The 23,868-nt window shown below is 35.9% G+C and overlaps 1 protein-coding gene and 1 non-coding gene across 2 annotated transcripts; both read left to right on the top strand.

The window, feature by feature from the left end:
- The first annotated feature begins 902 nt into the window (after positions 1-902).
- Positions 903-19,537, top strand: Lrrc34 (leucine rich repeat containing 34). The gene is made up of 12 exons (XM_026395011.2): positions 903-1,050; positions 1,194-1,268; positions 2,978-3,098; positions 3,621-3,742; positions 3,826-3,890; positions 5,045-5,128; positions 8,466-8,594; positions 9,463-9,558; positions 13,928-14,082; positions 15,645-15,800; positions 16,451-16,577; positions 18,982-19,537. Exons 1-12 carry the CDS (start codon positions 903-905, stop codon positions 19,171-19,173), a joined length of 1,470 nt encoding a protein of 489 aa, XP_026250796.1. The 3' UTR covers positions 19,174-19,537.
- On the top strand, positions 13,322-13,428 carry LOC113187264 (U6 spliceosomal RNA). The gene has a single exon (XR_003301395.1). It is a non-coding gene; the product is annotated as a U6 spliceosomal RNA (small nuclear RNA).
- Positions 19,538-23,868: the final 4,331 nt, after the last annotated feature.

Below are 23,868 nucleotides of genomic sequence, written 5' to 3'. Positions count from 1 at the left end.
AAGATCTTGCCCTTTTCCTACCTTGTTTCCCCCCTACACTCAAAAAAGCCCCACATCCTGACCGCAGTAGTACTTTGTAATATCACTGGGTTCTGTCCCCTCTTGCTGCCTTCGGTGAAACCGGAGCGGTAAGACTCCCACCTTAGCCAGTCTCTCTTGGGTTGCTGGACCTGCCTGTGACTAGGTTTCCCGTCTAGGTCCAGTCAAATCCATCCTCTATCATCAGTGTCTTGCGATCTGAGGGCTCTGGGGGCCCCTGTCCCTTAACAGTTGATGCTCCAGCTCCATCACAGTTGTGCTCCTTGGAAGATGCGCCTGCCTCTCACCTCCTTGAACTGATCCGGGTACACCCAAAGTACCTGCGCCTCTGCAACACACACTAAGCAATTGTGCCCTCTGACAGGTTACCTCTTGACTAGTTTGGTTGTCACCTCCTCCAGAAAGTCCTCCTGGATGGTCCCGCCCCTCCACAAAACCCTTTATGTTCCCATACCGCCACGTCCTTAACGCGTGCTGGTGCTACCATCAGTTTCCAGAGCTTGGCATCCGCAGACCTGTGCACCCTTTGCGGGTGACGGATGTGTCATAATCGTCTCTCTAGCCCCAGCCCCTAGCCCTATATCCACCCAAATCCCGGGAACTCCTCCCTGCAAAGGAGCCGGGGAGCCCTCCTTCAGTGTGCCTTTCAGCCCAGGCAGGGTAGCCAAAGAGCCTCAGAATCTGCTTCTCCGCGTGCCCAGCAGGGCCTCAAGGCCCACGCGCGCGGGGCAAGGAGCGCGCAACACGCTGGACCCGGCGCTCGGGGCCTGCGCCGTGGCTCCGCCCCATTCTTTCCCTGAGGCACCGCCCCTGGGCGGGCCATAGCGCGGCGCGGCGCGGCGCGGCGAGCAGTTGCCAGGGCAATGTCGCCGCTGCAGCAGCGTTTAGAAGAGCACAGGATGTCGAGTAGCCTGCAGGAGAACGTCGTCGAGGCGGTGGAGACCGATGATACCCCAACTCCTACTCTCACCCCTAACCCCAACCCAGACTCGGCCTCCGCGAGCAAGAACGGTAAGAAGGAGGGTGCCGTTGTGCTCCCACCTGGCCCGGACGCAACGCGCGAGGAGCTGCCTGCCCAGAGCGGCGCGGCTGGAGGATGCCCTTGGGCACCCCAACTCTGGACCAGACTTTGCGGAGTCTCCAAACCCTGGCAGGAGAAAAGCCCAGACCGCCCGCGGTGTGCCCTGTGCGCGCCAGTCGCGTAGCTGCTTTCCGGAGTCTGAAGGAAGGTGTGTTTAGGGGCTCGTCGCCGCATTGGTCAGATCCCAGTGGAGCAAGAGAAATCTGGAGACCGTTCTGACTTTGCACTTTTGGACTGCCTTAGTTTAACGAAAAAAGCTTAGCCTGAATGACACCTGTCCCCTATTTCAAATTTGGATTTATTTATTTATTTATTTGAAACTAGAGACTGAACTCAGGGATGCTTTACCTACATCTCCAGCCCCTTTTATTTTTTATTCTGAGACAGGTTTCAATAAGTTGCAGAGGTCTGGCCTCAAACTCAAGATCTTCCTGCCTCGGCCTCTCCAGTCACTGGGCTTGTTTTAAAGTGTGTGTTGATGGATGTGAAACAAGGTGGATAAAGAGCCCTAATCCTCATTGCACCAGAACAAAACATTATTATGCTCTGCCTTTAGCATAAAAGGAAATTTAAGCTCTGAGAATTTAATTTGCTTAAAGTTACATACCACAGAGTATGGACGACAAAATCTGATTCAAACTCTTGGATTTTCCAGTATGTGGCTGTTCCGCCATAAAAGATGATCTGGAGAGAGCTGCCTCCAAAATAAGTAGACCTGTTCTCTAGAAATTTTTAAATGTCTGCCAGAGGTGTAGATAAAAAACGAAATTTGGGTTAGATTCTTGACATTTTCCCGTGTAGCTATTGTTACCTAGTTTTGCCTTTCAATTTGCTTTACAATTTGAAGACTGATTTAATATTTTTATGCTAATAAGAATATAGTATAGGGCTGGGGATGTGGCTCAAGCGGTAGCGTGCTCGCCTGGCAAGCGTGTGGGCCCGGGTTCGATCCTCAGCACCACATACCAACAAAGATGTTGTGTCCGCTGAGAACTAAAAAATAAATATTAAAAATTCTCTCTCTCTCACTCTCTCTCTCCTCTCTCACTCTCTCTTTAAAAAAAAAGAATATAGTATAGAAAGCCAATTATTGGCACCATAAAATTTCCATATATAAAACACAGGTGAATTTTAAATCAAAAGAGTAACAGGGAAATATAGCAAAGCTTTAAAATATGGCTAGCTAATTAAATAAAAATATTCTTGCAACTTTCTTAAACTAATGTTTAGGCTCTAATCAAAAATTCCTTTATGCCTTCACAAAAACCACTCCTAAATCTGACACATTTCTGGTATCCTGGTCCATGGTGCAGCCAACACACACACACACACACATACACACTTGTGAAATCTGTTGTACTTGCTTCATTTATATTTACAGTTCATATGGCACAATGGGAAGAGTCTGAAATCGGTTTGATTTTGCACATTCCATTATTATTACATGACTTCACATAAAATATTTCTCTGGACAGCATTTTCCTCAGCTACCAAAGGAAAGAGGTTAGTTCTCCCTTTATGTCATTTCCACTGTCATCAGCCAGTGTCTGCCCAGCCTTGGTGGGTGCATCAATGGCCCTCGTAGAAATTATTCTTTATAAGGAATATCAGCATTTTTATTTGGTCTCCCATTGCTTTTATTTCTCTTCTCTTTTTATCCTTAGTTCTCTCTCCTTTTCTTTTACACATTCTCTCTCTCTCTCTCCTCTCTCTCTCTCTCTCTCTCTCTCTCTCTCTCTCTCTCTCTCTCTCTCTCTCTCACACACACACACACACACACACTTTTTGAAGGACATATATTGAGAAAAAAACTTTTAGAATAATTTGTGATGATAGATACATTTATTTTTTCAAAAGTTCCAGAATCTATTGCTGGGCTCCAGGAATATTATTGTAATCTGTGTTTGGAAAACTCCAAGAAAATAAATCCTTATATATTGCATGTACTCCAAGAAGTGGATGAAGATATTAAAAAGGGGTAAGAAAAATAAGTATTTGACTACATTAGTAGTTTTACTAATTCTTAGATGTGTGAAAGTCACTGATTTTATAGCCATGAAAAAGCTGGGTAAAAATGGATGAATGTTTTGATTCAGATGAATAAGTAGATGAGTGACACTGTTGGTAGATCTTAGAGATGGTGTAGGATACTGGGAAGGGCACTAGACCAAGAGCCCTCAAATCAGGGCTCCAGATTCCTTTTAGCTCTGTGAGCTGACAAATTTAGGCAAATCATCAATATTGTCTATGTTGTTAATATAAAGAGGGAATACTTTGCATATGTGTGTGTAAGAGAGAAATTAACTCATACAGAATACACTAAAGTGCTTTGCGAAGTCTATAGAATGTCCAGTAGTTTTTAGTTACCTGGTAAAAATCTACTATATACTTGTAAGTCATTCTACTACATGGTTCCAGTATCTGTCATCTTTGTATTTCAGAATCTTTTCTCCATTTTTTTCTTTCTTTCTTTCTTTTTTTTTTATTTTTATTTTAACAGATTGGAAAAAAGAATCACCTTAAACATCGCGGGTAACAATAGATTAATCCCAGTAGAAAGAGTAACAGATGAAGATTTTGGGATTCTTTCCCAAATTTTAGAGAGTTGCCCATATATTAATGGTATGTTTGATTAAGAATAAGTACCTCCTGCTCTTCAGTGTTCTATTTTATAAGGAATGTAAAGTTTCATCTGTGTCTTTCAGGTTTGGATGTGAGATATAACGTTCTAAGTGATGCTGGTGCATACTATGCTGCAAACCTGCTTCAGGTATTATTTGACTACAGAATATTCTTAGTTCTGTTTACAGTGAAACTACTTAGTATAATGGCACATACACAAACACTAGTTATGCAAAATGTGAAGGTCCTGACTCTGTGCTATATTTATAACACTTGAAATACATGGAAATTCATATTTGGTCTCAGTAGAGCTGATACCCAGATTTCCTGAGTTATCTTTTGCAAACTTGTTAAATACATAAAGTATGTCCACACTTTTTTAATAATTTTAAATATTTTAAAATTTGTTCTAATTAGTTATTCATGAAAGTAGAATGCCTTTTGACACATCATACATAATTGGAGTATAACTTCTCATTTGTCTGGTTGTACATGATGTAGAGTTACCCAGGTCATATAATCATATATGCACATAGGGTAATAATGTCCAATTTATTCTACAATCATTTCTACACCCATGCCCTGTGGGAAGCCGTTCTCGCACGTGATTTGAGTTACCTCCCTGGCTGGGTGAGAGGCGCTTTGACAACTGTGTCAGAGCCTTCCCCACCCAGTCCCAGGTGCGAGGGCTTGTCCGTGTGGAGGTGTGCCTGACCACTGACCTGAAGACCAATCACTGACCCTGACCTTGGAATGCTGCCCTCCTCGACCTTCATTGGATGGGATTTTCCCTTGAATTTTTTGTTCCCCAATAAAAGCTCACTCCCTGGCGTGCTCTCCCTCTCTCGCTCACCGAATTAGGTGGCTGGAGGCGGGAGCTAGGAGAAGCCATCTCCGGAGCTGGTTATTAAAGGTAACGAGAGTATGTCTCTTTAATTTTAAAACTCACCAGTTAATTTCTATGCTTGGAACCTCTTTTATGAAGCTCGCATGCTGGTTGTGCGGCAGAATGCCCCCTCCTTCACTCCTCTCTCTAGTTCAAAATACCTCTATTCTTCCCCCACCATTATGAATTACCATAGCATGTCCACACTTTGAGTTGTTGGTAAAAGTGAATACAGTAATTTTCTTTCACTTATTATTGAAAATTCATTATTTTTCCTTAACGGTAGTTGCTTTTGCTGGAATTCAGTTTTTCTGGATCATAAAAATTTTCTTTGGTTAGTGTTTTTAATTAAATAAATGTGTATATGATTGATTTCCACAATACATGTATAATAGCTTCTTTTTTCTCTCTCATAGACACAGAGGTATCTCATTTACTTAAATCTTATGTTTAATGATATTGGACCTGAAGGTGGAGAATTGATTGCTAAAGCACTTCATGTAAGCATTTATGTACTTCAAACTAACATATTACTTGGGAATTTTAAGTTTTGATTGCTTGGTAACAACATAATTAAATGTTAATGTAAAATTATATTATTTCTTTATTTCACTTTTAGTCTATTAAAGTATGGACATTACATGAGCACTTTTGAATTCATTTAAAAATAGTTTTATCAAGATTATAATACATAATAAATTTACCCTTTTAAAGTCTTTAATTCAGTGAGAGTTTTTAATAAAAAGTATATTTAGAGAGCTGTGCAGCCATCACCACTATCAATATTTTTAGAACATTTTCATCACCCCATCCTATAGAAACTCCAAACCTATAGCAATCCCCCCTCCATTATTCCCTCCCAGTTCTCTCCAGTCTTTAGAGGCTACCAATCTACTTACTATATGTACACTTACCTATTCTGAACATTTCATATAGATGAATCCTATGATACAAGGCCTTAATGTGTAAAGTTTCATCCATATTGTAACACGTTCCATCTGTTTTTATTAGCAAGTAATATTCCACTGTATGGATATATCAATTGTGTTCATCTATCTGTTGATGGACATTTGGGTTTCTACTTTTTGGCTATTATGAATAATGCTACTATGGATAGTCACATATTTTTTATGGACTTGTTTTCAGTTTGTAGGATACATACCTAGGAGTGAAATTGCTGGGTCATATGAGGTCTAACATTTTGAAGAACTGACAATTGTTTTCCACAGTGGCTGCAGCTACCAACAATTCTACCAGCAATGTTGAGGTGTTCCAATTTCTCCACATCCTCACCAGCACGTGTTATTGCCTAATTTTAACCTTCGTAGGGAGTGTGAAACAGTTTGTAGTTTTTTGATTTACTTTTCTCTAATGAATAATGATGTAGACAATCTTTTCATGTGCTTATGGTTCATCTGTATATATCCTTTGGAGAAAACTCTGTTCAAATCTTTTGCCCTTTTTAGATTGGGTTTTATTTTGAGATAAGGTCTTATCATATTATTCAGGTTGGCCATTTTATTTTTTTCTCCTTCTTTGAAGCACTGAGGATTGAACCCAGAGTTTACATATGTAAATGCTAGGCAAGTGCTCTACCCCTGAGCTCTATCTCCAGCCCCTCAGATTGGTCTTGAACTTCTGGGCTAAAGAGATCCTCTTGCCTCCGCCTCCTGAGTGGCTGGGACTACAGGGGTATGCCCTGCAACTGGTGGGTTGTCCTTTTGGGTTGTAAGAATTCTTTATATATTCTAGATATGTTTCTTATCAAATACGTGATCTGCAAGTCATTTTCTCTCATTCTGTACGTTGTCTTTTCACTTCTTTGATGTTCTTTGAAGTATAAAACCTTTTAGATTTTTCATCAACCCAATTTTTAATTTTGTTGCTTTTCTTTTGATGTTAAATATCTAGAACGCTTTGCCCAACACAAGGTCACAAAGATTTACATGTATATTTTCTAAGAGTTTTGTAGTTTTAGCTCTTTTCATTTAGTTCTTTCATCCATTTTGAATTAATTTTTATATATGGTATGAGGTAGGCATCAAACTTCACTCTTAACTTCATTCTTTTATATAATGGCTATCCACTTGTCCCTACCACATTTGTTAAGAAAACTGTTCTTTACCCCCATTGAATTATCTTGACCCCTTTGTCAAAAAAAAAAAAAAAAAAAGCTGATGTAAATGTGAGGGTTTATTTCTGCAGTACTCTGAATTCCATTAATCCATTTTCTGTCCTTATGCCAGTACTATACTATCTTGATTTTTATAGTTTTGTAGTAAGTTTTGAAATTAATAAGTGTGAGTCTTCTAACTTTACTAATTTTTCAAGATTATATTGGATCTTCTGGATCCCTTTATTTCTATATACATTTTAGGAGTTTATCAATTTCTATAAGAAAAAGCAGCTAGGAGTTTGATAGGAATTTTGTTAAATCTGTAGATAAATTTGTAGAGTATTGCCATTTTAACAATATTAAGTCTTCCAAACTAAGAACATGGAATGTGTTCCATGTAATTTCTTTCAACTGTGTTTTGTAGGTTGCAATGTGCAGGTCTGCTATTCTTTTGTTAAATTTATTTATTAATGTTTTATTTTTTTCTGATGGTACTGAAAGTTAAATTGTTTTTATAACTTCATTTTTAGGTTGTTCATTGCTAGAGTATAGAAATACAATTGATTTTTGTATTTTGATATTGTATCCTATGCTGAATTTGTTTATTAGTTCTAACAGCATTTCTTTAGTGGATCCCTTAGGGGTTTTTCATATTCAGTACAAGATCATGTCATATCCAAGCATTTTTTCTAATTTGGATTTTTTTTTCTTTTTCTTGCCAAATTTCCCTAGCTCTAACTTTCCATACAGTGTTAAATAGAAGTGACCAGAACAGACATACTTCTCTTCTTCCTGATCTTAAAGGAGTTTGAATTCATTTTAAACAGATAATTATTTACATTATTATATATCCTAACATGTATTCATTAGAATAATGAAATAGCTATAATTTTGTTATTTAATCAAGAGTGAAATAAGAAATGGAATTAAGTCTTGCAAGTGTCTGAGAAATTATATTGCTTTAAAATGGGAGTTAGGAATTTAACATTGCAACAACAAAAAAAGTGATGGCATAATGGAAAATGACTGCTGAATGGGTACAGGACTACTTTTAGAAGTAATGAAAATGTTTTGGAACTAGCTACAAATGATAGCTACACAACATTGGGAATGTAGTAAATGCCACTGAGCTGTATACTTTAAAATGGTTAATTTTATTATTATGGATTAATAAATCCATTATGTGGATTTCACCTCTATAAAAAAGTGGTGTAATTTCTTAGAAAATAAATTTATATTTTCAATGAAAGGAAAGTTTATTAAAATGTGTTTTATTTACTGGTTATTGACTGGACTTCTGTTTCTTGGTCATTCGTTTTACTAAACTAGTAGATTTTTATCTATTGTTGGAAATTGAGTATTACCTTTAAGGAATATCCTAGTCTATCTCCTTGAAGATTACATGTGTTTATAAATGGTAATATTCCCTCTCCTAACTCATTTAATTTAGAGAATTCCATGGATTAAAAAGTTAAATAACAGCTGGGCGCAGCAGTGCACACATGTAATCCCAGTGTCTCAGGAGACTGAGGCAGGAGGATCCTGAGTTCAAAGCCAGCCTCAGCAAAAGCAAGGAACTAAGCAACTCAGTGAGACCCTGTCTCTAAATAAAAAATAAAATAGGGCTGGGAATATGGCTCAGTGATTGAGTGCCCCTGGGTTCAATGCCCAGTACCCCCCAAAAAAAGAGTTAAATAAGTTTTGATTCTTTTCTTTTTTAGAAGAATACAACTTTGAAATACCTGCGAATGACTGGAAATAAGATTGAAAATAAAGGTGGAATGTTTTTTGCTTCAATGCTGCAAATTAATTCATCCTTAGAGAAATTAGATCTGGGTGACTGTGACCTGGTGAGTAAATTGTTTATGAAACAAATCACCAAGATAATGTGTTATTCTCCCAGGAAATCAGCATAGAGAACCATCCAAGAAACCAGTCAAATGGCAGTCTTATGAATTGTTAATCTTGTCCCTAATGTCTAAAATAAAAGATGGGATTTTTTCCTTGATATAATAGTACAGACTGTTAATAAAATCAGATTATAGTAAATATCATAGAAAAATATACAGTATAATAAAAACATTCCTAAACTTTTGTCCATACTCATCTTAACCTGTAAGGGAATTTTAAAGAAAACAATCATGTTCATTTTTAATTAAACAAATACTAGTTCTCTAATATAATACAAATTCCTTTACTTTGAAAATACTTTGTAATATTTACATTATGCCATAAAAAATTTAAAATAATGCTAAAAAAATAAAAGAAAAATACTAGGATGGTAAAAGCTACTCTGAGCCTGAAAATGAAAAATGTGGTTTTTGCTTGTCTTCATGTGCTATATGAACATAAAAGAATGCCTGTGCAAAGTCATATATTGCATAAGTAGTATGATCCCTAGCTGGGGTCCACATCTTGAGGACCCCACACAAAACCTTGAGGGCCAAGAAGCAAGACTAGAGTCAGACACCCAAGAAATGAATACTGAAATGTTAAGAAACTCCTTGTGCGTGTTGCAAACAGATTTTAGGCCAGGGAAAGAAGACTACAATAACAATTGATTTCTGAATTCAATCAACCTATAATTCAAAGAGCAATCTTTTTAAAAACAAAGTTTGATTTATTAGAATTCAGATAAATGATCTTGAAATATTTATGTAGAGAGATTAATTTATATATTGTCAGTTTCCTTAATGAATTTTCCTATTTATTTTTTAGGGAATGCAAAGTGTGATAGCATTTGCAACAGTATTAACTCAAAACCAAGCAATTAAAGGAATAAACCTAAACCGACCTATACTGTACGGGGAACAGGTATGTTTTCAAAGTGATGGTAGCTAGTATAACAGCATGTGAATAAAACTGAGTTCTTAGTGAAGTTTATAGTGTATGAATACATTGTATTTTTTGAATTATCCTTATATCTTGTAAACTACTACTTACAAATAGAAATTTTTTAAAGGAAAATTATTATATTCTTGATAAGACTTTTAAAATTGAATATGCTTTTAGATATTGCTTATTTAAGCATCAAATGTCTTTTTTTCTTGAAACTCAAACTCTGAATGAATAGACCTATATGGTTAAGACATTCAAGACAAAAATAATATATGGTAAAAGTTTTATTAAAGGCCAGGATGTAAGAGCCCAGTGTCAACTGTCTTTATTTGTTGAAATGTGACAAAGCATTGTATTTTTGAAACATGGTAACAAATAACAGCAAAATGTGTCTGAACAGCAGTTTGGCAAGTTTGAACTTGAACCTATGTGTAGTTAAGGTGCATGTTGGAGATAGAAAAAACATGGTTGCTTCTTTCAGGCTTCTTTTTCCTTAACAAATATCCTTTAAGCCACTTTAGAGTGGCTTAAACTTACTTAAATAGTGTTAGAGAGAGAGAGAGAGAATATGACTAATTAGAACAAATTAAAAAATATTTTAAATTTTATAAAAGTTAAAAAAGGAATAAGAACCCCTTTTTTATTGGTCTAAATAAAAAGAGATATATCTACTAAAAGGAAAAGTAAATATCCAAAGGACTTTTTTTTTCTTTAAGTACTGAGAATTGAACCCAGGGATGGTTAATCCCTGAGCTATGACCCCAGTCCTTTTTCTTTTTTATTTTGAGACAGGATATCAGGAAGATGCTGAGGGTCTCACTAAATGCTAAGGTTGGCCTCAAACTTGTGATCCTTCTGCCTCAGCCTCCCAAGTTGCTGGGATTATATGTGTGCACCACCAAAGCACTTTATATAGTCCAAAAAATAAACTTTATTAAAGTTCAATGTGCATATGTTTAATGTTTTAAGTTCAATATTTAAGTGAGTTTTGAACTTCCAAATGAAATTTAACAAAATTCAAAGCTCTTTAAATAACTTAAAATTAACTACCTGATAGTTACATCGTAGTATGAGTAATTCAGAACCATATTTTAAGTACTATTTTTCACATTCAGAAGTGTATCTTGCATTCTTTGCCTATGTAGATCTCTCCCTTTGAATTACCTCTGTACTTTTCTTTACTAACATTTTTTGAGTTTTATATCATATTGTTTCATAAACAGAAATTTAATCTGTTCAACCAGACACCTAGAATCCTCAAATAATAGAAACATACTTTTAAAAATGCTTTGAATACCAGCAAAATACCTGGCTCAAAGTAGACACACAGTGAACTGCTTCATTTACGAATCATAAATATTTGAATGCAACCCTAAACCAGACAAAATGCAGGGTGACAGAGATAAAAGATCAAATCATATGACCCTGTCTTCAGGAGTTTTCAGTCTGTGTAGAGGGAAATCAACCAGTCTAGAGAATGATGTGCTCGGGGTGCCACAGGAGCATAAGGAAGGCACTGAAATCAAAGCAGGGAGAGGTGAGGCAGCACGGAAGGATCTCAGATTGAGGACCTGACAAGTTTGACAGTTGAATTAAAAATTTTTTGGACCATATCTTTTAGGAAATAAGTATGTTTAAATATATGAAATCACATTAGATGCAATCCCTCTTCTAAATTTGTTGAGTGGTGTCATTAATCACAAATCTGTCTGAGAACAAATATTAAAAGCCCAGGGCTCCTATGTGGGGCCATGTTCTTGCCTAGCCTGATACTTCAGGCCTCCTCTCTTTTCTAAGGTAGACATCACTGTATGTATCCTAGAGGGCATTAGTCCACTTTTTAGTATTTGTAGAGTAAAAACCTTCTTTCCTATACAGTGTAGTTCCCAAATAAAAGCCTGCAAACCTATTGCATTTAAGGTTTAATGTTCATTACCATAGAAAAATCAGGATGATAAGATAAAAAGTTGTAAATGTTGACCTAACCTTTGATGCTCATTGATATTATCTGGGAAGCTTAGATAAATAGTGATGCCAGGTGCAACTAAATTAAGTCACAAACTCAGCAAATGGGGACAATATCCTTTACTATTTCTGATAGTAGTTCTCTCCTTTAATAAAGATGGTTCCTTTTTCAAGCTTCTTAGTTTAAAAATGCAGTCAGGGTACAAACACAAAAATGTATTATGTCCTCTTGTCGGCAGGAAGCAGAGCAATAGTGGACCTGTAAGTGGTCAGTTTGCATTTTTTAAGATTCCAGACTATATAGCAATTTCTTTAGTTATATCTTTTCAGTAATTTCAACAAATCAGATACAGAATTTTGGAAAACTGAACAATAATAAATGATTTACAGTTTACTATAGAATACTTATTTTGTGGCAGGTGCTTATTTGTTGACTTACTTAATTCTGTGAGGGTAGCATAATTTCACCTATTTTACAGAAAAGTAAATTGAGACTGGGCTAGATGAAATTTGCTGAAATTCATATAGTCCAGGAAAAAGGTAAAACTAACATCTGGACAGTTTTGATTATTATAAAACGTATGTACATTTTGTTATTACTATGTTGTTTCCTTTAACTTTTAGTTTATCTCAATGTATTTATACATAATAAGAACATGTAGTTGTCCATGTTCATCATCAATATTTCCAGTGACTGTAAAACTACTTATGTTACAGAGCAATCTTAAGATTTCTTACCACAAAATACCTGGGCTCATTCATTTTAAGATATGCTTCAATTTTTCTAAAAACTTAAAATGCTTAGTATTCAAACCTTAGTTGGGACTACGTATATAATTTTTCTTAGAAGTAGCTAGACTATGAAATTTAAAAAATGAAAAAAAAAAGTCTTCTGGTGATCAGAAAACAAGAGTAGAACACATTCTTGGCATGCATATAAAAGGAAAGTAATCAAATATATCACAGGGTTAATGAGTATATTTTAAAAGTAAAATCAAGATTGGAAATGTCTTTGTATTTTGTCTTAAACCATTAAGAGTGGAGATCAGGACTGGGCCTAGTAGTGCATACCCATAAGTCTGAGAACAGCCTGGGCAATTTAGCAAGACCTTGTCTCAAAATGAAACATACAAAAAAAAAAAAAAAAAAAAAAAGGGCTTCATGTATTGCTTAGTATTAGAGCACTGGGTTCAATCCCCAACACTATAAGTAAAAAGAGAGTAGAAATCAGGGGCAAAGTTCAGGAACATACAGAGGATATAAGAAAGTTTCAGAGATTCTTGAGGGTCCAGCCAGCAGTAGGGGAATTTACGTGTTTAATGTAGGATTAACCAATTATTTTTATTTTTTCCCTCATGAAATGACTGATTATTGTTTTTGTAAATCAAACTCTCCATCTTTTTCTACATCCTTACTCACTGCATCTTACAAGTGCCTGATACCTATTTCTAAGAGGGTACAAGCCAGGAACTGTGACACAAACTGTAATACCAGCTATTTAGAAGGCTGAGGCAGGGAGATTACAAATTTGAGGCTAGCAAGACCCTTGGCAACTTAGTAAGACCCTATCTCAAAATAAAAATTTAAAAAAGGGAGGGGGATGTATGTAGCACGGTGATAGAATGCCCCTGGGTTCAACCCCTAGCATTGCATGCATAAATAAACAAACAAAACAAACAAATAAACATATGATTTGAGGCAAAGATGATTTTTTTTCTTAAGGCCAAATACAACTTTGAGTAGACTAATAGTCTTAAACAGTATAACCTTTCTTGTGCTCGCTTCGGCAGCACATATACTAAAATTGGGACTATACAGAGAAGATTAGCATGGCCCCTTCGCAAGGATGACACGCAAATTCATGAAGCGTTCCATATTTTTTTCTACTGTCATGTATGACTAAAAAATAAATAAATAAAAATTAAAAAAAAAAACAGTATAACCTTTCTCATGTCTGGCATCATTGTACATGTCAAATTATCCTAACTATGGTGGCTGAAGCAGGAGGATAACAAGTTCAGGGCCTGCCTGAGCTACTTAGCAAGAAAGTCTCAAACTTTTGGGCTGGGATATTAGTTTGTGGTAGAGCACTTGTCTGGTGTGCGTAAGGCCCTGGGTTCAATCCCCACTATACTGCAAAAACAAAACAAAAATATATATATTTCTAAAAAGCTAATTTAAATAGTAGCATGTTTGGAATAAACACGCATTGCTTCAAATTTGTATTTTTTTTAAATGTATCTTTCATTTTATTTATTTTTTATATGTGGTGAGGATCAAACCCAGGGCCTCACACATGCCAGGCAAGTGCTCTACCACTGAGCTACAACTCCAACCCCTCAAATTTGTATTTTAAAAACAAGATTTTATCTATTTTCAGGAAGAGTCCACTGTCCATCTAGGCCACATGTTGAAAGAAAACCAATGGCTTGTTGAACTACACATATGTAAGCATGGTATAAAAAACTGTGGTATGCAGAAGTTATGCGATGCACTGTATCTGAACAGAAGCCTGCGTTACCTTGATATCAGCTGGTAAGTGATAATTTACTTGTTACTAAATCAAAAGTTGTACATGAGATATTTTGTTACACACTATTTTCAGTGATTGGGAAAGGCAAACATTGTCAACTTTTCATCCTAAGCCTTAATATTTATTAATTTAGATAATATTGTTATTATGTCTCTTATAATCTCATCTTTTTTTGCTTTTTAAATTTTTTATTCTAATGTATTATATATGACAGCAGAATGCATTACAATTCATATTACACATATAGAGCACAATTTTTCATATCCCTGGTGGTATACAAAGTATATTCACATCATTCGTGTCTTCATACATGTACTTAGGGTAATGATGTCCATCTCATTCCACCAACTTTCCTACCCCCATGCCCCCTCCCTTACCCTTCCACCCCTTTGCCCTATCTAGAGTTTGTCTATTCCTCCCATGCTCCCCTCCCAATCCCACTATGAATCAGCTTCCTTATATTAGAGAAAACATTCAGCATTTGCTTTTTGGGGATTGGCTAACTTCACTTAGCCTTATCTTCTCTAACTTCATCCATTTACCTGCAAATGCCATGATTTTATTTTTATTCCTGAGTAATATTCCATTGTGTATGTATACCACATTTTCTTTATTCATTCATCTATTGAAGGGCATCTAGGTTAATTCAAGTTTAGCTATTTTGAATTGTGCTGCAGTAAACATTGATGTGGCTGTGTCCTGTAATATGCTGCTTTTTTAAGTCCTTTGGGTATACATGGAAGAGTGGGATAGCTGGGTCAAAAGGTGGTTCCATTCAGAGTTTTCCAAGGAATCTCCATACTATTTTCCATATTGGCTGCACCATTTTGCAGTCTCACCAGCAGTGTATGAGTGTGCCCTTTTTCCCACATCCTCGCCAACGTTTGTTGTTGTCTGTATTCTTAATAGCTGCCATTCTGACTGGAGTAAGATGAAATCTTAAGAGTAGTCTTGATTTGCATTTCTCTAATTCCTAGAGATGTTGAACATTTTTTCATATATTTGTTGATTGATTATATATTATCTTCTGAAGTGTCTGTTCAATTCCTTAGCCCATTTATTGATTGGGTTATTTGTTTTTTGGTGTTTAGCTTTTTGAGTTCTTTATATACCCTAGAGATTAGTGCTCTATCTGATGTGCAAGTGATAAAAATTTGTTCCCAAGCTATAGACTCTCTATTCACCCCACTGATTATTTCTTTGCCGAGAAGAAGCTTTTTAGTTTGAGTCCATCCCATTTATTAATTCTTGTGCTATAGGAGTCTTATTAAGGAAGTAGGGGCCTAATCTGATATGATGAAGATCTGGGCCTACTTTTTCTTCTATGAGACACAGGGTCTCTGGTTTAATTCCTAGGTCCTTGATAATCTCATATCTTGAATGAATAATTTAGTTATGTTAATCAGATATGGAACAATATTTTATAAATTCATTAACTTTTTTGGAAATTGAGTGAGCTAAAATAGAAAGTACTATTTATTATGTTTTCAAGCATCTTACTACTGTAAATAACAAAGCAGTACTTTGTATTTTCAAATATTACCAAATATTTTTCCTTTCACAGCAATAAAATAACTCGTGATGGAATGGAGTATTTGGCTGATGTTCTGAAAAGCAATACTACCCTGGAAGTTTTAGATCTTTCTTTTAACAGAATAGAAAATGCAGGAGCAAACTGTCTCAGTGAAACTCTTACTTCTCACAACAGAAGTCTTAAAGTGTTAGTATGGTTTTATATTTAATCACATTAACAGAAAAACATGTTTTTTTAACAATACTAATCTCAAACTCCTTAAATCTTAAATTATGATAAAATGTGAAGATTCAGTTTCTAAATCTTTCCCTACTAAGTTACAGTAAGTATTTAATTTCTATTTTTCAAAAGTAATGCCTTTTAAATATTAGATGTTTAGCCCTTGAGAGGTGCTGGGGATATAGCTCAGTTGGTAGAGTGCTTGTCTAGCATCACAAGGCCTGGGTTCAATCCCCAGCACCACAGGAAAAAAGAAAAATTCATGAGAAAATTCTTGTTGACTATATTATGTACCTTGAATTATATTGAAAAATCAGAAACATTCACTATGATACAGACTTATATCTACAATCTACCCAAACATTTACTGAATAATATAAAGCAGACTACTTTTAAAAGCTAGGCAGCTTTTCTAATTAAATGAAGCATATGATAAGAAAAACTTCTTGAACTTTAGAAATTATATGGCCAATATTTTGTTCACATTAAAACATTAAAGAGTAATGCTGAGATTTTACATGTGAAAATGGCTGTAATACATGTTATTGCTAACTTACACATTTTTTTCTTTGTTGAACTACTGGTTTCTAGCATTATTACCTTTTGTTTTTCTACAGATTATCAGTAGTCAGCAACAATATAGAGGGAGAAGGACTTGTTGCACTTTCACAGTCAGTGAAAACAAATCCCACATTATCTAATATCTACATTTGGGGAAACAAATTTGATGAGGCCACATGTGTGGTAAGTTTTTCGTCAATGAAGGCTTTTTCTGGAACTTCTCTATGACAGACATTATTTACATGTGCCTCAGAAATGGTTCCAAGATATAAGGAGATGTATACTAAATATACCTGTATTTAATGTTTTAAGAGAATACACATATGTACGCGCACATACACACAAACACATGTATATTGCACTCAACTTTGTTTTAATTGCCATGCAGATTTGAACAGAACAGAATCTATTCATGCAAAATGTAAGAAATGAAAACCTTATTTAGAATATTTGTTAGTTGGAGTTTCTTGGCAACATGATATTATACATTGTGTATGTGGATGTACAGCCACATACATATATATGTATGTGTGTGTATATTTTTATTTATTTATTTATTTATTTTGGTACCAGGGATTAACTCAGGGGCACTCGACCACTGAACCACATTCCTAGCTCTATTTTTTTTGTATCTTATTTAGACATAGGACTAAATCTTATCTTATTTAGACATAGACTGTATCTTATTTAGACATAGACTAAGCAACTGAGTTGCTTAGTGTCTCACTTTTGCTGAGGCTGGCTTTGAATTTGTGATCCTCCTGCCTCAATCTCCCCAGCCAATGTGATTATAGGCATGTGCTACCGGGCCTGGCCCACATACAAATATTTTAAAATTTGTTGATTTAGATATTTTAGTCTCTCAATAGACTTAGATTACTTAATTTGAGACTCCATTGTTAAAAATCATGGAGCCAGGTGCAGTGGCACACCCCTGTAATCCCAGCAGTTCAGGAGGCTGAGGCAGGAGGATCACAAATTCAAAGCCAGCCTCAACAACTTAGCAAGGCCCTAGGCAACTTAGTGAGACCCTGTCTCAAAATAAAATATAAAAAGGGTTTGGGATGGTTAAGTGGTTAAGTGCCTCTGGGTGTTCAATCCCTAGTAACTCACCCCCCTCAAAAAGAAATTGTGGAGAATTGAAAGAATTGACCTTTTTTTTTTTTTTTTCCCCAAGAAGGTGAGAGGGATAGAGTATATAGTATGCTTCTGAAAATTTCATTAGTTTATTCTTATGGGGAGTACCAAGAAAATGTGTATTTGGCTATTGCTAAGTATGATATATACCATTTTATATTTATTTTATATTTATATATCCAAGTGTCTAAGAGGAGAATAAATAATAAGGAATTACTGGGGGAAAAAAAGAAGATAAAATTCTCAAAATTTACAAAAGGACTAACCGAAACTCCACTACTTACAGGGTACTAAAATACATACTACTGTCTAACAAACACTCATAAATTTTGAAAAACATCAATGTCCTTTAGTAGTTCTATAAACTAGAAGGTATGTAAGTTGATTTTGGAACCACTGATAATGACAAGCTAAATATGGAAAGCAAAACAAACCTTTAAATCTTTTTTCTTAATTTTGATGATGCCAGTGATCAAACCCACATCCTGGGCATGCTAGGCAGGTACTCTACCACTGATCTGAACAACATCCTTAACACTTTCTTTCTTTTCTTTTTTTGGGGGGTGGGGGAAGTACTATGAACCCAAGGGACACTTTATCAAGGAGCTACATCCTCAGTCCTTTTTATGTTTTTGAGAATGGGCCTCATTAAGTTGCTGAAACTGGTCTCCCAACTTGTGATCCTGCTAACTCAGTCTCTCAAACTGCTGGGATTACAGGCATGCACCAACATGCCCAAATCCTTTTTAAAATTTTTGTTTTGAGACAGGGTCTTGCTAACTTGCCCAGGCTGGCTTTGAACTTACCATTCTCCTTTCTTAACCTCCTGAATAGTTGGTATTACAGGACTTTGCCACTGGGCCTGGCCTAGCTAAATCTTTTCATGTCTAAATTTCTGCCTCTTTCTATAATGTAAACCTTATTAACAAACCAATTCACCGTAATTGTATGATACCCTTATATAGACACCAAGGATCCAAGAGATATGCAAAGAAAATTCTACAATGAAGAAATAATAGGCCAGCATATAATACTGTGGAATTCTTGAAATGTCCAAATCCTAGGGTTCCATTTATTTTTTCGGAGGAATGGGTCCCCAGCTATCATCAGATTTTTCAGAGCAACCAAAACAACCCTCTACTCAGTGCACCATCACCTTGTAAGACTTAAATTTGACTGTGAAACCTTTGGTCCACTTAGTATAAGGAATTGAAGAGTTACAAAATAACAAAACATGCCTAATATATTAAAAACTTTAAAAAAATTTTGCAATATTACAATTTCATCATAATTAAATGAATTAAAAATATCTGGAAAATATTAAAATTCAACCACGTTAAGAGTATTTTAAACTACAAAATACATGGCTAAATCAAATGTTTATATTTGTTTCAGCATTGTAAGTTGAATAAATTATATTCCTAATGATAATTTTTCCTAAAAATCCTAGGCATATTCAGATTTAATTCAAATGGGCCATCTAAAACCAAACAATACAGATGTGGAGCCATATGTGGTGGATGGACACGTGTATCTTGCAGAAGTTTCCAACGGCCTTAAAAAGCATTATTACTGGACACCAACTCATAGAGATGCTAATAGCCCCTCATCTAGTGCAAATTTTGCTGTGTTGTTTCAGTAGGTCCATATTTCTGAAAAGCAAGCTCTAAAATAGTTTTCATGTAATTACTTCTGTTGGATTTATGTCCTATTCTCTTTCATAAATTAGGTTACTTTTATGAAATGCGTAAAACTTTGTATAGCTGTCATTGTGAAAAACTGGGTAATTTTTTAAAAAAATTTACAATATGAAGATTAAAATTTTAGGGCCGGGGACATAGCTCAGTTGGTAGAGTGCTTGCTTCACATGCATACCTGGGTTCGATCCCCAGCACCACCAAAAAAAAAAAAAAAAAGACTAAAACTTTAATCCTGAAGAAACCATACTAATTATTTTTATAATGAAAATACAACCAAGTAGTGAAACAGGATACAGATAAAGGTCATTACAGATACCTTAACTGAAAGTTGTTTACAAAATGGTAGAAAGGTTTCAGGTAACAAATTCCCAGTGAATTTAAAGGATTTTCAAAGTTTAGAAGTTGAAAAAATATTCTATGTATGTATCCTATTTAGGTATTACAGATAGATTTTAATAACTATTTCATAAATACAGGCAAATAAATATATACCCTTTCCAAGGAAGTGAGTGCTGCTAGCTCCTCCAACCTTCCTCTCATAGACAACTACTATACTGACTTTTAATACTACAGAGTCTTTCTGCCAATTTTTTATCTTTATGTAAATGGAATCATATAATCTTTTTGTGTTTGGCTTCTTTTATTCAACATTATATACATGCAATTCATGTTGCTGAATGTACAGTAGTCCATTTTTAATTGTTTTGAAGTATTCTATCATATGCTTGGAAGTAGAATAGTCTAAAGGATTATGAAAAGATATGGCCTTTCAGGCAAAGACACAGCCATGTTAAAAGAAGTCTTTTTAGCAATATAGTTTGCTTTCTCTATTCCTGTATGGTATGGAATGGACCCACAAGTTCCTATATTTTTGGAGAAATATAACTAAAGGGGAAGCAACGGGGCTCTCCTGAGCCTACTGTGGAATGGCAAGTGATAAACCTGCAGCCTGACCTACATTAGACTGCTTGAGACAGAACTGCAGGTGGCAGAGCCTCAGAGATTTCTCCACACCCAAGAGAACGGAGGTGAGGCCAGTTCAGCCAAGAACCACCAGGCTCTGACCGAGTTAGGAAAGACTTGATCATATATTTTTATAAGCCACTGCTTAACTATATCAGAGGCCAGTAGGATGCCCAGAGAATGGAAGAGCTCAAGATCCCTCACACTAATGCCATTATGTCATGTAAGCCCTCTCCATACATCTGGACACAAATTTGAGAGACAAAAGGCAGAAGCCAGATAGCATTTCCTAGCAGATTAAGGATTACTTTAGATACCTTAAGCTATTATATTTTATATCTCCTTTATATCAGAGTATATGGTAAGTTTTCAACTGGCTAAGATCAGAAGTTAATTTTCTATGGACTTACCAATAGGTAGGGTTTAAGAAGGTTATATTAGTTCTGTTAAGAAAACTCCATTTCCTCTGCACATCTTAATCATAATGAGTAAATCTGCAACCATATTGTATAACTTTCGCCCATTTTCCTCTTAGCAATTATCCTTTTTTTTGGAGTGGGGGGGGACGGTGACTGGGAATTTAACTCTTGGCTCCCCAAACTTCATTTCTTCCTTTACAGATTGCTTTTCTCTGCTTACTCATAATTTCCTTTAGACTTTAACTTAGCTACATCCCTGGTCCCTTTTTATCTTGATACAGGATCTTGCTAAATTGCTTAAGATCTCACTAAATTGTTGAGATCTACCTTGAACTTGGATCCTCTTGCCTTAGCCTCCCGCATCCTTGGGTTACAGGCATGCACCACCAAGCTTGGCAGCTATCAGACTCAGCTTAGCTAAGCACAGTGGTACACACCTGTAATCCCAATGACTCAGCAGTTTAGTCTGTCTCAAAATAAAAATATAAAATTAAAAATAAATTTTAAAAGTGTTGGAGATGTAGCTCATTGGTGGAGCGCTCTTGGTTTAATTCTTATTACTACAAAAGATCCAGCTTAAATATAGCTTATTACATAGTCACAGATCATATTATACTCCTCCTTTCAGATCTGAAAGCAAAATGGAATAAAGTAGTATACACTTTCAAATAATGTTCTTTACACATTGTCACTTTCAGATTTCTCCAGTACTATTCATTCATTATGTCTTAATATCTACTTCTCAAATAGTATCCATCTGGCTCCTACTGTATTACACTGCAGCTGCCTTCTCAAATGATAATCATGCTTCAATTCCCTAACCCAATTATGTCTTTGATTTGCATTCTACCTTGTGATCACTGTAAAGTCCCATTTGAGAAACTTGCACAACTCTGGATATCTTCCTGTTTTTCTGTTATTTTCACCTCCTTTTCTGTCTTTGCACGTACTTTATATATATTTCCCTCAATTTTTGGTCCTCATCTTTTATTCTCCCATATCATCTCCCAGGCTGCCTTCATCATTTCAATAAATTGTTGTTGGCCTCATACAGAGCTGCAAGATCTACATTTCTAGATTTAATAATTCCTAGGCTTGAATTCCAAATATTGCCAGCCTATCCCAGTACCAATCAAATATATATCCAAGATCACCTTCCAGACCTACTCCTTATGTTTCTTTCACAGTTGGTATCACCATCTTCTCAATCACCAAGTATTCAAAATCAAGAGTCCAACTTAGGGTTGTCTGACTCCAAGGAACAGATATTCTAAAGCCCATTTGAGGAAAAGGGGATTTAATGCAAGGACACAACTGTCAAAATCACTGGCATCCAGTGGAGGAAATGAAGCACTGTTGTGACCCCTCCTCAGGCATGGGATTACAAAGCCCAAAACCAGGGTCACTCCTTCCTCTCTGGAGCAGTCTCTTGGCTCCCCAAACATATATTATTTTTTGACAGTCTGAATTTTATGGCTCAAATTCTTGAGAAAGAGTCTGTCCAGGTGTCTGGTCCAGGAAACTGTTTCTTAAGGTGTCTAGTAGATGGGGGTCACAAGTATAGAATCGTGTTACAAATGCAGCTCCAGAAGTGAACTGGGGTTGTTGGGTGAGATCATGGGTTATAAAGCTGGCTATCTGCCTCTGCTTTAGCAGACATTGGTAGAGGACTATTTCAGGTAAGTCGGTGTGGGTACAATGCTGGACATTTCTCTCACTCCTGTATCTATTCATTTAATACTTCTCCATTCTTCCTAGTTCACTCCTCAGTCAGCTTCGTGCTACTTCCTCCCTTCAGCCATTTCCTGTTTGTCTATCCAGGTGGGCAAAGGCCCTTTCTCTATTTAACTCCCACTTACTGCTTAACATTTCCTTTCTTGCCTTCTGTTACCATAACACTCAACATTCTGGCTTATTTTACTGCTAGTTATAGTAAGGCTGGCTTTTTCCATGATTATACTTAAGGGTAGAGTTTATCTTATTAATTTTTTATCTTTACACATTCTGTATTTGTTCCAGCATTTGAAATACTAACCAGATATTTTATCCAAATCAGAGGATGTTCACCTCCAGTGTTTACTATCCCCTTCTCAAAATTAAAGACACTAATTCCGAAAAGTTACTATGTTTACACTCTAATTACCTACTTTCTTAAATACATCAAACTTTACTTGAATGAATGGGGACAGGGGTTGCAGAGGACAGAAGAGTCGATTATATCATGGTGTCAAGAAATTACTGCTTCAATAACTAAATTTCAATTATTATTCAAAAACAGTGGGTGAAAATTTAGAATTTAAATTTCTTTTTTTTTAATATTTATTTTTTGTAGTTGGACACAGTATCTTTATTTTATTTTTATGTGGTGCTGAGGATCGAACCCAGGGCCTTGCACATGCTAGGCAAGTGCTCTACCACTGAGCAACAAACCCAGCCCTAGAATTTAAATTTCTTATTTTAATATGACTCCTTTTTACATGATGATGTTTCTAGCTAAGAAATGGCAACTCAAAGTCCCCTAAAAGATGGAAAATTATATTCAAGAGCTTCTTTTAACTGCTTTCCAAAGGTAGAAAACCAAGAAATGTTTAGGATAATAGTTCCCAGTGTTTGGTATATATCACTTGTGGAGCTTTTCCAGCATGTATATATTTCCTGGAGATTGTCTGATTTATTAAGTCTAAGGTGAAGTGGGCCTGGATATTGCTCTTTCTTAAACTCATTTCTGATTATGAATTAAAATGTTACAGGCGCAGGAAAGCATGCCTGTAATCCCAGTGGGACTGTCTCCTGCTGAGACAGGAGAATCAAAAGCCAGCCTCAGCAATGGCAAGGTGCTATGTAACTCAGTCAGACCCTGTATCTAAATAAAATACAAAATAGGGTTGGGGATGTGGCTCAGTGGTCCAGTACCCTTGAGTTCAATCCCTAGTACCAAAAAAAAAAGAGCTATTAGTCCAGGATATTTCTTTAAATTAGTACCTGTACACTTCTATTTTTTTTTGAGAGAGAATTTTTAATTTTTATTTTTTTGGTGGACACAACATCTTTATTTTATTTTTATGTGGTGCTGAGGATCGAACACAGCGCCCTGTGCATGCCAGGTGAGCGCACTACAGCTTGAGCCACATCCCCAGCCCTTACTGTCTATTTTAACCACTTTCATGTGCACAATTTCTATAGGATTAGAATATAGAGAAAAGATGAATAAATATAGAGAAAAGATGATAAATACTACTACAATGGAAGTGATAG

This window comes from Urocitellus parryii, chromosome 2 (assembly GCF_045843805.1).
Source record: "Urocitellus parryii isolate mUroPar1 chromosome 2, mUroPar1.hap1, whole genome shotgun sequence".
NCBI classification, from domain to species: Eukaryota; Metazoa; Chordata; class Mammalia; order Rodentia; family Sciuridae; genus Urocitellus; species Urocitellus parryii.
This window is presented reverse-complemented; position numbering and strand designations above follow the sequence as displayed.

What these genes read in the sequence shown, in the direction of transcription:
- Lrrc34 (XM_026395011.2), top strand. Translation starts at nt 903, where the DNA reads ATGTCGCCGCTGCAGCAGCGTTTAGAAGAGCACAGGATGTCGAGTAGC. An exon ending in TTTCCGGAGTCTGAAGGAAG is followed by an intron (nt 1,269 to 2,977) that starts GTGTGTTTAGGG and finishes TTTTTTCAAAAG; the next exon opens with TTCCAGAATCTATTGCTGGG. An exon ending in TTGATGAGGCCACATGTGTG is followed by an intron (nt 16,578 to 18,981) that starts GTAAGTTTTTCG and finishes TAAAAATCCTAG; the next exon opens with GCATATTCAGATTTAATTCA.